This window comes from Monomorium pharaonis, chromosome 4, assembly GCF_013373865.1.
Source record: "Monomorium pharaonis isolate MP-MQ-018 chromosome 4, ASM1337386v2, whole genome shotgun sequence".
Taxonomy (NCBI): Eukaryota; Metazoa; Arthropoda; class Insecta; order Hymenoptera; family Formicidae; genus Monomorium; species Monomorium pharaonis.
This window is the reverse complement of record NC_050470.1, coordinates 17,771,461-17,788,467: the sequence shown is the minus strand read 5'-3', so window position 1 is coordinate 17,788,467 and position 17,007 is coordinate 17,771,461. Positions and strand designations below refer to the sequence as shown.

The 17,007-nt window shown below is 31.9% G+C and overlaps 1 protein-coding gene and 2 long non-coding RNA genes across 3 annotated transcripts in view; 2 read left to right on the top strand and 1 right to left on the bottom strand.

The window, feature by feature from the left end:
• LOC105836989 (target of rapamycin complex subunit lst8) overlaps positions 1-17,007 on the top strand; it is a 70,448-nt gene that overhangs the window by 48,129 nt on the left and 5,312 nt on the right. The window contains exons 4-6 of the mRNA XM_036285315.1: positions 1,942-2,092; positions 2,249-2,451; positions 12,990-13,138. Coding sequence (XP_036141208.1) covers positions 1,942-2,092; positions 2,249-2,451; positions 12,990-13,138 — 503 coding nt within the window. The remainder of the gene's footprint in view (positions 1-1,941; positions 2,093-2,248; positions 2,452-12,989; positions 13,139-17,007) is intronic.
• On the top strand, positions 9,060-10,517 carry LOC118645044. Its single transcript, XR_004962813.1, has 2 exons — positions 9,060-9,444; positions 9,614-10,517. It is a non-coding gene; the product is annotated as an uncharacterized LOC118645044 (long non-coding RNA).
• LOC118645045 lies at positions 10,233-12,899 on the bottom strand. The gene is made up of 2 exons (XR_004962814.1): positions 11,110-12,899; positions 10,233-10,940 (listed from the first exon to the last, which is right to left on the bottom strand). It is a non-coding gene; the product is annotated as an uncharacterized LOC118645045 (long non-coding RNA).

Genomic DNA, 17,007 nt, shown 5'->3' with positions numbered 1-17,007 from the left:
CTGGCACTTTACTCTTGCAAATTTACGTCAGGGGTGGTTTCCGGGCCAGTAGGGGTGAGCACAAAAATCCTGTTGTGCATATTTTAGAAGCACATAAATGTAGGAAGATTTTAAGACCAGAATCACTTCGCTATCTTTATATTAACTGGCACTTTACTCTTGCAAATTTACGTCAGCGGTGGTTTCCGTGCCGATAGGGATGAGCACAAAAATTTTGTTGTGCCTATTTTAGAAACATAATTAATGTAATTCTACATAAATGTAGAAAGATTTTAAGACGAGAATCATTTCGCTATCTCTATTTTAACTGGCACTTTACTCTGGTATTTGTGATATATCGATCTTTTTTGTTGTATATCTTCTAAATTATTACAGATAAGCTAATTTTATTTAATGCCTTTCAAAGCACATAAAAAGCACATAATTCTACCATAGTAATTTTTTTGTCTTGCGTATAATTTCAATGTGTGGGGGTGCTAACTTATGTTAAGCTAGCACCCCCATTTTCATTTACGATTTCCTGCTAAACCGCTTGAGCACAAAAATCACGAATGCAGCACAACATTAGCACATAAAGAGCACATAATTTCTGCATAATTATTTTTTCGAATTTTTGTGGTGGGGTTGCTAACTTAACAGACATAAATAAAACACATTACGAATTCAGCAACATGATACATTATATTGATTGCGATATAACAGCAACATGGCAACAAATAATTGATAAATTAATGACACGTTGCTATGAATTTGCCATTGTTAAAAATAGAATTCATATGAGTTCAACCTAACAGACATAATGCTGTCTCACCTTGTTCCGAATTTGTCTAAATTAGTTGCTGCACAATTGTTGGCAACATAACTGCAACATCAAGACAATTGATTATCTGCATTATTCAGAATTACTTTTTAATTTTTTTCCTATTTGTTGCCGAACATTTTGTAGAAACAAGAACGATTCCTACGAGATAAAAAGATCAGAGTCTTACATAACAATATATAACATAACCATTTCGATTAAGTAAAATGCATAGAAACTTATGTCCGAAAGTAGTTTATTGAAATGTTATAAACATTTAAAGATTTTTGTGAATTGTAATAATATATAATCAATGTTCGAAGGCTACTCGGTAATTATTTAGTTTAGGAAACACCGCACCGATAACCTTGACTGACATATGTTGTAAGACACGATTCTGAGTAACTTTTACTTATAACTTAATCGGCGGTCATTGTTTGTTAAAAAGTTATTAACAAAAAAAAGTTTTATAAATACGATACATGATATCTCTGCTTTACTTAAAGTCGCAAACCCATGTGATGCAGAGAACGCGTGAACGAGGTGCAAGGGGAGGACTTCGTCTTCCGCCTACATTCTCGCATTATTTTTTATATATGGGGATCCAGCCCCAATGACCTTGACCTTGATATATGTTGTCAAGATCATGATACTGAGTAATGTATAAAAGGTTTTAACCGTCGCTCATTGTTTATTAGAAAGTTATAAACACAAGAAGTTTTATGAATTAAATGTAATTTTCCAAAACTTTATAAAAATCACGTTTTGCACGAAAAGTCGTAAAGTTATATGGTATAGAGAATACGTGGGCGGGGGAGGGGCTTCGTGTTGTTCTATTCTATATAAATATTTTTCAAACTACTTTTGTTAAGAACTTTTTAACGAACAATGACCACCGATTAAGTTATGAGGAAAAATTACTCAAGGTCATATCCTTGATAATATGTCAAGGTCAAAGTCTGCTCGGTGTCCCCTAAACTAAATAATTACCGACTATTCAAAAGAATTTAATAATCATTAATTCGATGAATAGAGGCCTGCATTTTTGCAAAAAAATGTTTGAACGTTGCATTAGTGTGACCCCGATCTTTCTAAACATTCTATATTTTCAATTTAATAATACTATGAATTTATAATGATAGGTCTAGCAGCTTTCAGTGCCAAAGAATATTTCAAGTATCCGCACCTGTAAATTGTGTCTGTTTACATCCTAACCAAGCAGAATTAATTGTCGGCGATCAAAGTGGAGTCATTCATTTATGGGATCTTCGTTCTGATCACAACGAACAATTAGTATGTTATTTTTTTATATTAAAGTTTATATGTATATAAAAATTTTATGCATAATTATATATAAAACTTATTAAAAATGTAAGAGAGAAATACTTGATAATCGTAAACGCAATAGGCTATTTATATGATCTTATTATTTAAATTTTTTAATAATAGATTCCCGAAGCTGAATCCTCAATTCAGGATATTACAATAGATCAGGATGGTACCTACATGGCGGCGGTAAATAATAAAGGACACTGCTACATTTGGACGCTTTCAGGAGGCATCGGAGAGGAGCCTACAAAACTAAATCCTCGTCACAAACTTCTAGCTCATAAACGTTATGCCCTTCGCTGCAAATTTAGTCCTGATTCTACGTGAGTATTTTTTTATTTTATAATAGGTATTTTGTATAAATACCAACATCATTATGAATAAACTTTGACTTCAATTTTGAAGTTTCGGTAATGTTGAAATAAAATGTTAAAACAACATTGTAAAAATGTTGAAATAACATAATTATAATGTAAGAAAAAAATTATATTTACGTTGTTTCTCAACAAGCACGGTTATCCCACCATATTGCATTGACATTGCTTAATATCTGCGGTCATCCACCCAACTCTGAACCGCCGTCGTTGCTTGACTTTGAAGACCTTACGCAATCTAACACTTCGTGATAATCTATGAACACCTAATGCTCATGAATACATATTTGTTATAGATAAGTTTAATAGATGTCAGAAAGATAAAAAGTGCAGTTAAATAATATTTTTATAAATAAATATAAATTTAGTTTTTTTACTGATTTTTATATATGTGAAATAACACGTGAAATAACTTAATAAAAATATCTGTTTTTGCTCTGTTCTTTATAAAACTAAAATTATGTTATTATAAAATATTAATAGAAAATAGTAACTTAAGTGATTATTTTTTTTAATTTCTACAAAAAATATTTATATCAAACAATAAATAAATTAATGTAATTTTAGTACATTAAATATATCTTAATAATATTAAGACAGCAATATTATTAAGTGCGACGTTGCTTTGCCTCGGGAACCGCCAGGTCCGAGGGGCCTACGCCCAATTAAACGGTAATCTTTATAGACGGTATGCGTAACGCTTTCTTAGTTGGATGCGATAGTTTACGAGAACGGTATCTTCAATATTCCTCGAGAATGCTCTCGATACGGTATCGGTAACTTACATACGGTATCCTCCAATATATCGACCGAGATTGCTCTCGATACGATAGCGGTAACGTGCAGAAACGGTAACTTCCCAATACTCTAAATTTTAGGGCGCCAGGCGCGACTTCTCGCGTCACACAATAATTAGCGATAATGCGGTAACCAACTAGAAAGCGTTACAAGTGCCGGTAGCTCTTTTACTCTAGACGGTAGAGTGGCGTGGTTCTTATTGAGACGGAAAGTGTTGAGATGTCGGATCGAGGCAGGTCGTAGAAAGATTTGGTACTCAACTTGTTAAACAATTAAAGAGTTGTATTGTATTTCTGTAATGATAGTGGAAACGGTAACAATGCAACAATGAGCTTTACTCAAAGTGTCTACGCACAATTGATTCACGGATATAACTTTGATAGAGACGGAAACGAATTATAGACACAAAAATGCGGAAACTATAAAATTGATAATACGAGGCGGGAGGCCGACAAGGCTCTCCGCTCGAACAGAGACAAAATTAGTAATTGCGGAAACAATTCGCGGTAACAATGGATTCTAATATAACTATGACTGTCGGCACCGGCATAGTCCGAGAGGGACGCACTCACGTTATCAAATATTCGGGGCCGGTCGGTCCAAGCCCTCGTGCGGCAACAAAACTCTACTTTCAGTTTCGAGTTACTTTACACAACAATAGCACTAACGGTATCGGATTTCGGATGACCGATATCACAACTAAAACGGTATCCGGTATCCGGTCCCGCACTAGGGTTGACCGCCTTATCCGAACCTTACGTATCGATGGCTGCCGAGTGATGGCCTTACAAAGTGAACGGTGTCCTGATCTCCGAAGTCTGTAGCGGTAACTATGGCGGTAACTCGGGGCTCGTCCTAGCCGAATCCTGACACGGCTTGCCGAACAGTGAGGAGCCCCGGTCCCGCGCTGGCCAGTTCGAGCCGCCGCGCATGCGCGTGCTTCGATTTTCCGTCGATCCGCACGCCTCGATCCCATGCTGCGCCGCATCGCCTCTCCAAATGCCTCGTGGTCCGCGCGTGACGACTTCTGTCGATGAGAGCGCTCTGGCTCTGCCGTTTTCGGTTGGTCCGGCTGGCCATGCCGTGACCGAACCGATCTGGGTGGCGGGCGGTTGACAGTTTGACGGTCGCTCCCCCGGTCTGCAGCCCGGTGGCGTGCCCTCGGGGTGGTTCCTCCCAATAATCTTTTATGTTGCCATGCGGTATCCTGGCTGCCACGGTTTACTTGCGGCAACGGTATCCTTGCGGCTCAGGGCGGTAACAAGCAGCGGGGCTCGACGTACGGCTCGGCGGGGAAACTCTTGGCGGGGCACCTTGCCTACTGTCGCTTGCTCGCGATACTATTCCCCCGATGGCTGCTCCTCCTACGTTCCTTGTACAATAAAAAATGAGCCCTCACTCGGCGCCTTAAATCCTAAATATCCTAATACGGTACCACGAAAACTAGAAGAAGAAAATAATTAAAACAGAGTCGCGTCCTCCCTCGGCTCGGCGAGGAGGAGCCCCAAACCGACCCCCTCGATCGGACTTACGCCCTTGTGACGAGCGCGGCCGGACGCGCCACGTCACATAAGTAATATTGCTGTCTTAATATTATTAAGATATTTTAAAAACATTTATTAGATGTTATTTAAATATTTTTAAACGTTATGACATAACGTTTGATAAATATTTTTTTAATATTACTTAATAATATTGCTGTCCTAATATTATTAAAATATTTTAAAAACTGCACTTATTAATATGTTCTTTAAATTTTATTAAACGTTATGACATAATATTTGATAAATATTTTTAAAATATTACTGAATAATATACTGTTCTAATATTTTAAAAATATAAGTTATATACGCGTTTTAAATGTTATTAAATTATTAAACATTATAATATAATTTCATAAATATTCTTAAAATATTAGTTATTTAATACATAAAATCTAAACATTTAATAATTTTACAGACATAAATTAAAATATTTTTCTTGTGTTTATAATACAAATTTTATAAGAATTAGTATAAAAAATTAAAAGTTAAAAAATTTTTAAGATTTGAAATTTTATTAGTTAAAGTATTTACTTACTGATATAATACTAAAATTATTTATAAATAATTGTATTTAATGTACTAAAATTACATTAATTTAGTTATTGTTTGATATAAATATTTTTTGTAGAAATTAAAAAGTAATGATCACTTAAGTTACTATTTTCTATTAATATTTTATAATAACATAATTTTAGTTTTATAAAGAACAGAGTAAAAACAGATATTTTTATTAAGTTATTTCACGTGTTATTTCACATATATAAAAATCAGTAAAAAAACTAAATTTATATTTATTTATAAAAATATTATTTAACTGCACGTTTTATTATCTTTCTGACATCTATTAAATTAATTTATAACAAATATGTATTCATGAGCATTAGGTGTTCATGGATCATCATGAAGTGTTAGGTTGCGTAAGGTGTTCAAAGTCAAGCAACGTCGACGTCGGTTCAGAGTTGGATGGATGACCGCAGATATTAAGCAACGCCAATGCAATATGGTGGGATAACCGTGCTTGTTGAGAAACAACGTAAATTTAATATTTTTCTTACATTATAATTATAATTCAACATTTTTACAATGTTGTTTTAACATTTTATTTTAACATTATCAAAACTTTCAAATTGAAGTCAAAGTTTATTCATAATGACGTTGTATACAACATTAAAAATTACATACTTGGAAACATTACTATGTTAGTAGGTAACGTTATAATATCGTTGCAGCAATGTTTTGTGCTTACTGGACATATATATGCGCGCGCACGCGCTCGCACACACACACACACACACACACACACACACACACACACACGCGCGCGCGCGCACACACACGCATACATGGGATGAGATTCCTACCGCGTTCACGTCGTTGCTTCTGAGTAATGCCATGAGCAGGATGCACACAAGTACACCCTCACACAGTACTTAAATCTGACCGTTTGCTTAAAAAAAAAAACACATTTTAAAAGTTTAAAGTTTTTATTTTTGTTTTGTTTTTGAAAAAGTTTTTTTCATGGCAATTTATTCATGAATTGCTGATTTTTAATGAAAAAATTGTCGTTTTTGTAACATTTTCTTCAAAACGATGTAGCTTTGTTAAAAAATATTGTAGAAAAAAGTTCCAAACGTGGACTGGTTAGGAAATGAATGAACTTAAAATCTCATACATTTTAAAACCAGAGAAGTGACTCTTTCGGACTATGCAACGATTAAAAAAATTTTTTTTCTCATTTTTTAAGCATTATCTACGACGTTCGCCATTTTGTAAGATGTTTGTTGTAACACATTTTACGGTTTTTATGGTTTTTAAAAGGAAAGTTTAAGTTTTAATTTGAGCTTTGGTTTGTCTTACTCATTTTTGGCGGAGTTGTCGCTATTGAAAAATATTTAAAAAACTTGAGAAAAATTAGATGGGCCGTTCTTTTTGCGGGTAAAGGAAAAAGAGTATTTTTATCTTATAGATTTAAAGCTTTTGCTGACCAATGTTGGGTCAATGAATTGTGCTACTAGGATTGGACAAATCCTAGTAGCATCCTAGTAACATTTAACATCAGCCAACTAATATGTGCTGCTTGGGAATGTTTTCATTGATCAATTAAAAAACCGAGATAGTCCAGCGAAATTAGACTCAGAAAGGACCGTTTCAAAAAAAAAAAAATTGATAACTCAAGTTTGACTCTGCGTAAGGCACAAGTGATGTGCGTAGATTAAGACAGATACGTTTGCCACTCGCAAAAAGCTGAGGGTTATTGCAAAATTATGGGTTGAAGTGAGGAAAAAGCAGTTTTTTGTTTGCGCCTCGTAAACTAAAAATGGAATCGAAAAAAAATTCAAATAAAAGTTGTAGGTATTATGTAACTCTACAATAATAAATTTAGTTCATTAAGATCGGTCGATTAGTTTGATTGTAAAGTCGAAAAAACCATGAAAAATAGCCATTTCTTAAATTGTTAATAACTTTCTTAAAAATTAACTCAAGCATTTGAAATTGTAGGAAAATATAGCTTTTATGACGATAAAAAAGTACAAAATTTCATCAAAAAATATTAACAACCTTTCGAGTTATGTCAATTGGTTGTCCAAAACGCGCTCCACTAAAATTTAATTTCTACATTTTTGAGACCATGTACGGCACGAACCCGGACCAAAGTTTTTTCTCTTCTTAAAAAGTTGCAGTATCATATATTGGCATTGCGAAATGTGTGCAACGCAATTAAATGCCTCAAATAAACGTGTAAAAAATAAGTCTAATTAACGATTAAATAACTTTTAAAATATTAATGCTATCAAAATGGGGTAAGATGCATTTGAAAGGTGCAATTTTTCTTTAAATTTCAAAAAAAGCATATTGTCCTAGCTTGCTTAGAAGCCGAGATAATTTTTTTATTTTGAAAAATCACTGTTGCTACATACAGATCATGTAGCTACATGCTGCTACAGTTTTGCAGCAACATACAGAATATTAAGAGCTGAAATTTTGAAAGCATCTTATTAAATAGTTAAAGTAGCTTTTCCCAAAAGTTTGAAGCGATTCATGAAGATTGACCACTGTAAACGTGTTAACAAAGGCAGTGGGTGTTTACGATAATGGCTATCCGAGTAATTTTCTCTAGGACCGAAATATATGATAAGCACAGCCATCTACTACCATCATGATTCGTGACAACTCAATGCTGTCTGGTATAGTCAAATCAACATCACGAGCAAGTTGCGAGTTGCGGGTTCCGTGAGTTTGTAGCAAGTAATCTAAAAAGTACGATATAAATATTATAAATAATTTGATTGATTATTACAATTAAAAATACTCTGTTTTTAATATATGGTAAGATTATTAACTTCATTAAAATAGTAATTATGTAACACAATCATGTATTTTTAAAGTGTCTAAAGTAATATTAAAGAGATTATTTTATTTACAAATATTTTATTATATTTATTTATTTGTCTATCAAGTTTCTATTATAACGATATTATTTCAAAACCTAATATAAAATTTTAATTAGACATTAATTCTTAATAAAAATGTTATTAATGTTATAAATGTTATTTTATTTAAACGTATTTATAAACATGTGTTTATAAATACAGTATATCTTAATTTACTATGCACTTGCATTACAAATTAAAAAAATTTATTGTAAACATTATTATTAGTCTCACATTAGTAAAATATTTATGCATAATATTTATACATAAAGATATATGATTTCTTAAATAAAATAATGATAACACCATGCAACTTATTATTAACAGTTGTTACAAGAAAGAAAAATATTTATACTTAAATTTTTATTTTACTTGTAATCTAAAAAATATTATTAATAATGATTTATTTAGTAATTTTACATCATTTATCTCATTTGTTTCAAACTGTTAACACCATCTGTTTAATAAAAGGTGACTCTTCTAATATATATGTTAGTTATTAATAATAAATAATAACATTTATTGAGAATCAATGTTTAATTAAAATATTATATTAGGTTTTGAAATAATACCGTTGTGATAGAAACTTGATAGACAGAAAAAATATTTGTAAATAAAATAATCTCTTTAATATTACTTTAGACAATACTTTAAAAATACATGATTGTGTTACATATAATTACTATTTTAATAAAGTTAATAATCTTATCATACATTAAAAACAGAGTATTTTTAATTGTAATAATCAATCAAATTATTTATAATATTTATATCGTACTTTTTAGATTACTTGCTACAAACTCACGGAACCCGCAACTCGCAACTTGCTCGTGATGTTGATTTGACTATACCAGACAGCATTGAGTTGTCATGAATCATGATGGTAGTAGATGGCTGTGCTTATCATATATTTCGGTCCTAGAGAAAATTACTCGGGTAGCCATTATCGTAAACACCCAGTATCACTCGAGAGCGGGGTTAGACGACAATTTCCCGAAAAATGGTGGGGTTAATGTTGGTACTAACAAAATTCCCTAAATGATACTATTTTGATTTCTATAGATTAGCAACACTGTTCAAGTAGTAAGTCTGTAGTTTACATCATACATTTGACATATTGTGACATGTAATAAAATAATAAATATTGTATAATTATAAAACATTGAAATGTAAATATAAAATATATACATTTTAATATTTTACTTAAAATTAAAATTAAAATAACAAATAAATGAGAACATAAAGTAAAGAATAAATATTATCATTATAAAAATAATGATAAATATTACATGTATATAATTAACTAATTTTAAATAGTTATTTAAATAATTTTTCCAGTGTTTTGGCTTGTCTCACTCGAGATATGAATATCATTCAAGATCATGACATATACAGTTCTTCCCACTAAAATTAATGTAATAAATTTACCATCATTGCAATAAACAAATATATTAGATAAGTATAAGCTAATGTTTATTATAAAATAAGAAATACAATATCTATGTGCTGTCTGTAATTGCAGATGTTGTTGAACCGATTCTTTCCTTTTATTATTTTTTTTTCAGCTTCCCAGTTATCCATGCACTTGCAGAATATTAATTAGAATTGAGATTCAATTCTTAAAGGAACAACTGTAGCAAAATCAAAAATAAAAAACATTTTGTGAATGAAAGATGGAAGAACCATAAGAAGTCAAGAAATTGCAAGAAATATCCTTAGCCTTGTTGCCCAAAGAATTTATAGAAGAAAGCTATAATATTATAACCAAAATTATTTTTAATAATAATGATTATTTAAAGCCATTCTTTCAATATTATGAAAAAACATGGATTAATGGTTTTAAACCTGAATCGTTTTGTGTCTATAAAGAATTGCATAGGACAAATAATATATCAGAGCGACACAATAGAGAACTCAAAAAAAATCTTAACAAGCACTCCACAATTGCCACATTTTTAGGTATATTATAAACACTTTATTGCAATTACTCCCAGAATATTTTTACTATTTTAACAATTCTATATTATTTACAGCAAATTTATCAGAACATCAAAAAAGCATCCATAGCATGCTAAAACAACCAACATTTTGGACAAGACACAAAAGCAATATTTTAAAGAAAAAAGAGCAAAATTTGCAAAATATTTGGCAAAAAATTAATAACAATGAAGATTTAGATATTCTATTAATCCTACATGAATTGTCAGAATGGATAGGAAAAGAAATAAATTGATAAAAATGTTCTTCCTATTCTTCTTTTACTTTCCTTGTCTTGTATGGAAGATTTTTCTTGCAATTCCTTGACTTCTCATATATGGTTCTTCCGTCTTTCATTCACAAAATGTTTTTTATTTTTTATTTTGCTACAGTTGTCTCCTTTAAGAATCGGATCTCAATTCTTATTAATATTTTGCAAGTACGTAGATAACTGGTCAGCTGAAAAAATATTAATAACAAGAAAGAATCGGTTCAACAACATCTGCAATTACAAACAGCACATAGATATTGTATTCTCTATTTTATGTAAAATTAGCTTATACTTATCTGATATACATATTTGTTTATTGCAATGATGGTAATTTTATTACATTAATTCTAGTGGGAAGAACTGTATATGTCATGATCTTGAATGATATTCATATATCGAGTGAGACAAGCCAAAATCCTGGAAAAATTATTTAAATAACTATTTAAAATTAGTTAATTATATACATGTAATATTTATCATTATTTTTATAATGATAATATTTATTCTTTACTTTATGTTCTCATTTATTTGTTATTTTAATTTTAATTTTAAGTAAAATATTAAAATGTATATATTTTATATTTACATTTCAATGTTTTATAATTATACAATATTTATTATTTTATTACATGTCACAATATGTCAAATGTATGATGTAAACTACAGACTTACTACTTGAACAGTGTTGCTAATCTATAGAAATCAAAATAGTATCATTTAGGGAATTTTGTTAGTACCAACATTAACCCCACCATTTTTCGGGAAATTGTCGTCTAACCGAGAGCGGTGGTCAACGGGGCCGCGCACGCGCGCGTCGTCAGCTAATGCACGGTCAGGCGCGCGCGTACAAAATGAATCTGGCGCGTTTAAATTACTTCAATCGTCGACATCTTTGGAACTAGGCATCCTAGAAAGACGATTTTTTTTAAAACTGAGCTATCTTGACGAGACAAGATTAATGAGCTAAACTATTTTCTTATATCTTCTCAAATAAACGCTCTAATTAATTTTTTCCTCTTTTAAATGATTTATTTGACGCGTTAAATATGTATAAATAATTTATTTACCTATGCGGCGTGTGCATATGCTCTAAGTTAATATAATTTAATTTTTTTATTACTTTTATTGCAAGGAATGTGTACGTTTTATATTTTTTTTGCATAATTTAGTGCAATTAACGAACATTTAAATTAAAAAAAGAATTTAATGTTTTAGATATATTACTATTAAATAGACAGTTAAAGACCCGAATTAATGAACACAAGAATCAAATAAAACGTAATACAACTATACATTCGATTATCACAGACGATAGGATGCATTACAATCATGATTTTGAGTGGAGTGATATTGAGATTTTGGAGAAAGAAACCTCAACAAAAGACTATTATCAGAAATGATACATATTAAAAAATTAAATAACAAACTTAATTATCAAACCGACACGGAATACTTAGATCATAGTTACAATGAAATAATCAACAAAACAGGTTCACAAGACATAGTTAAACATGACAATTCACATGAAAATAAGATCAAAACAGAGACGAGAGCAGTGTAATCCGAGGAGTATACTACTATAGACGTATAACGTTTCGAATAACAACGTATCGATTATTATTATATTATTAGTATTGATTAGTATATTCCAAGTTTTAAATCAACCAATTTATTTAAAGTTCTATAAGAGTTTTACACAAAGTGGAATTTGACATCTTATATACACTTCTTTATGACAATTTTAATTTACGATTTGGTAGTTGCTAACAATTCTGATATTTTTTGAATAAAAAAACATCACGATGACATTCAAGTTGATCCATTACTTTCGAATAACCAATTGCTGGTGATTCTTATGGTAAGATAAACTGATTAAATATAAAATAAGATTTTTAACATACTATATATAAAAAATTCACTTAACAAAGGATTCATGGTGAGAATTTCCAAACGGTAATCCAACTGACATGAGTAGAATTACATTATATCTCACTGGTGACTTACCATTAGGATCACCGATAAATTAACAAACATGTATGTATGTTCTAATTGAATTTTTAACACCGAAGATGGCTAAAAACACATAACCGAAACGCTTGTACATTTGAAATGATGAAGATATTTAAGAAATAAATTGAAAAAAAAACCGAATACAGCGCACTAAGTATCACGCCGAAGTACTATTGACCCAATATCAACGTTTTGTCTTTGATTAACTTGATGTTCATGCGTGAAAAGATCTATAATTTTTTATTTCCAATATCTTAATGTAATATGGTTGTAGAAAAGTACCAATAAATTTAGATCTAATTATAAGTAAAAAGCTACAAAAGGCAAAAGATAAAGAAAATATTCTGTATATCTACTATAAAATATTATAAAATAGTAATGAAAAAATGATAAACTGTTTTAATATTTGTTTATCCTTAAATTGAATAAAATTTATATCCAAATTAATTTATTAAGATTGCTGGTAACAACATCGGCTGATCAGACTGCGCGAGTATGGAGAACAACAGACTTTTCCGAAGTACAAGTGCTTCAACCACCTAACGATGCAAAACGTTGGGTCTGGGACGTGGCATTCAGTGCAGATTCTCAATACATATTTACTGGTAAGCATCTTGATTTTTTAAACATTCTTTAACAATAAAATTTATGTGCAAATTTGTTATTTGTCAGAGTGTTATTTATTTAAAAAATGAAAACTTTTCTCGAATTTTCAGAAAAATTAATGTTTTATTCTGAAAAATTGTGGATTTTTATACGATTTCGTTATTTAAGGGATTAACGTATTTAAGGGAATTTTTGGAATTTTATTTTTAAATCTAAATCTTATCTTTTTTTTTACAAAATTGCTTTATTGATCATTTTTTTCTTAAGGGGGCATTACCAATCTTTTGCAAAATTCTAACGTGATTTTTAGGATATTTTTTTTGCATATTTAGAAAAAAGTTATGAAAGATTAATAATTGAAAATGTTGATACCTGTTGGTCAAGCGGTTAAGAGTACAAAGCAAAGCGTGATGTTGTTTAGTATTGTTACTGAGTATGTTTACACAGACACACGCACGCGCGCGCAAAAAAAACTTTAAATATTGAAGAGGGTAATAAAGACGGTGAGTGGACCTTGCTTCACGTGGAAAGTCGCAAACCCAATGGTACAAAAAACGTGGGCGAGGGAGGGGCTTTGCCTCGTCATAAAAATAAAACTCGAAATGTGTTAGATGAATTATATGAAGTTTTGAACATTTAACGTCGTTTTTTTTTTTTTTTCAAAAATATTATGGTAAAAATTAATAGGACATATAATGTGTATTTTGATGAGAACTACAACTTTTATTTGAAATATTTTTCGAAATTCCCATTATTTACGAAAATAAATGGAAAAAACCATGATTTTTATAATTTTTATTATGAAAATCAAATTTGCGCCAATTTTTATTATCAGCGCGTCAAAATACATAAGAATACATAGTTTTAAAAAATCGGGGGTCCGACCTATACGGAAGTGCGCCCAAAAGAATTTTTCCCTTTTGGAGCGAATACCGTCGAAAGTAGAAAAAATTTTGAGGATATTTAGGGGAACAACATATGTCAAGGTCAAGGGCATCACTGACCTTGACCTTGACATATGTTGTCAAGGGCATGATCCTAAGTGACTTTTCCTCATAACTTAATTGGCGGTCATTGTTCGTTAAAAAGTTATTAACAAAAGAATTTTGAAAAATATTTATGCAGAATATAATACACGCGCGGTGCACGCGCGCGCACACACAGGTACACACACACACGCGCGCGCGCGTGCGCGCACGGGGAGGTGCAAAAAAGAACGTGTAGGTGGGGCAAAGCCCCTTTCTCTGCACCCCCTCTCCAAAAGTTTTCCTAACTCTAACCCATCCAATATTATGTCGCCATTTGGATAATACGAAACATTGAAAACGTACAGCGTGGATCTTGTTTGTCATGGAAAATCACAAACTCATTCGGCACTTTTACCGTAATATTAATAAACGCTTGTACTGTACCACATGGGTTTACAATTTTCCACGCCAAACAAGATCCACGTTGTTTATTTCCAATGTTTTCGCATTACCCAAAAGCGACATAAAATTGATTGGGTTAGAGTTAGGAAAAATTACGGGAAGGAGGTGCAGGAGCCAGGGGCTTGGGCCCTTCCCCGCCCACACATTCTCTATACCATATAACTGCACGACTTTTCGTGCAAAACGTGATCTTGATAAACATGTAGTTTTGAAAAATTACATGTAATTCATAAAACTTCTTATGTTTATAACTTTTTAATAAACAATGAGCGACGGCTAAAATCTTTTATACATTATTCAGGATCACGATCTTGACAACATATTTCAAGCTCAAGGTCATTGGAGCTGGGTTCCTTATTCGGCATTTTTACCGAAAATCTGTTAATTTATGCGTGCTTTATAAAAATTAATGCGGGGATGTAGGCGGAGGGCTAAGCCTTCCCCATGTACCTCGCCCACGCGTTCTCCGCACCACATAAATTTGCGACTTGTAAAGCAGAGATATCATGTATCGTATTTATAAAACTTTTTTTATTAATAACTTTTTAACAAACAATAACCGCCGATTAAAGTATAAGTAAAAGTTACTCAGAATTATATCTTTGAAAACATATGTCAAGGTCGAGGTCATCCTTACTATCAAAAGGGTATTTTACCTCTTAAACATAAAATTCCGCACGTAAAAAAAATATGTGCTTCTTTGATTTTTGTGTTTACAGGGTATACACTCAAATTTTGTAAAAAAAATCCTTGAGAATTCCAAGTTTTTCCAGATTTTGTTCAAAATTCAAGTAAAATTCAAATATTTTAAAATGCAAATTTAAAATAAGTTTATTTTAGTGTATCATTTTTTGACATATAAAAAAACATATATTTTAAACAGATCATATATAGATATTGTGACGGTCGGACTTTCTTGCCGGTGGCTGGATTTACTCGCCGGGTTGCTGGATTCGAAAAATCTATGACACACTGATGATTTACAAAAATATAATATAAACTTTATTGTGTAGCGACAATTTAAAGATAAACAACAGATATTCTTATTATACAATTATCGCTCGTTGGCGCAGGGGACCGGTTATATAATACAGAAACAATTATCGCTTGCTGGTGCATGAGATCGGTTATATGAGATAAGTATATGGTACAAAAAATAATTTTCTGATAATAACAGTAATTGTAACAACGAAATATTGAGCAGAATTATATCGACCGAAAATTGCAGTCACGCTCGAAAAACGGATCCAAAAGAAAAAACGGGATCCAGACAGGAGCGGTTTAATTAATCTGGAACGAAACGCAAACAGGAATATTAATAAATCGGTATTCATGAGTTACGAAACAATCGAAATTTCTTAATCTAGCGGTATACGGAAACGGAATAACGTGGGGTCGAAGACGAAATTACAGGTCGGGACAGGTACGGATCGGAATTCCACGACGGGAATTAATTTCTGGTAAACGCGATTTATGCGTTTCGGTCTGGTCGCAACGGTTCAGGATGTATCTTGATAGATGCTTTACGATCATGGTCGAAACGGTCAGGAACGTATATGGTCGACGCGATACTGCAGACGATGAGCACGCCCATCCTGGCGGTTGTCCGAACTAGCAGACCTAAGTCGGGTACTCCCAACGAAAATGAGGCACGCCCCGTCTCCCGGTGGCCGAAGTCTTTGTCGAGAACGTCCGACGTATTAATCCCGTTACGGGAGAACACCTCCTTGGCGTGAGGATGCCGAGGATGCTCGATGGAGAGAGAGTATACTCTCATCTCCAAGAGGAAGGAGTGTCAAGCACGCCCGGCGAAGCAGGGTAGGAATCGGAGTCTGGACGCGGAAGAGTGTCTTCTTGGCTGAACGGCCGGCTTATAATCCCCATCCTGCGTGCCGGGGGGCAGGTGGCGGTAGTAGTGAGGATGAATGCGGGGCTGCTGGAGTGGGAGATTGCGTGGTCGAAGGTGGTGGCGGGGCCGTGGCCTTGAGTTCGTCGCCGTTGTAACGATACCCTATCGTCACAATATAAACGAAAAAGATATTTTTTAAGCAGAATTTAAAATATTTTATTTTTTATTAAAAAATTTAGAAATAAGTACTTTTTTATAACATTTATTGGCATAAACAAAAGATATATTTTAAACAGAGATTTTAAACTTATAAAATTTTATTTTTTATAAATATATTTTATAATAAGTACTACTTTATGCGTTGAATAAAATATGTGAATAAAATATAGAATTTAATAACTTTTGATACTGTCTAAATAAAATTAAATATTTTATATAACTTATTTAAACATAAAAATAATCATGTTTTTAATCTATTAAAAATATTAAACAGTCTTCGAATTAGTGTTTAAAAATTAAAGTTTTTTTAACATAAATGCTTAATTTAATTTGAAACATTATTTGTATTCTAAAAAATAATTGTTAAATA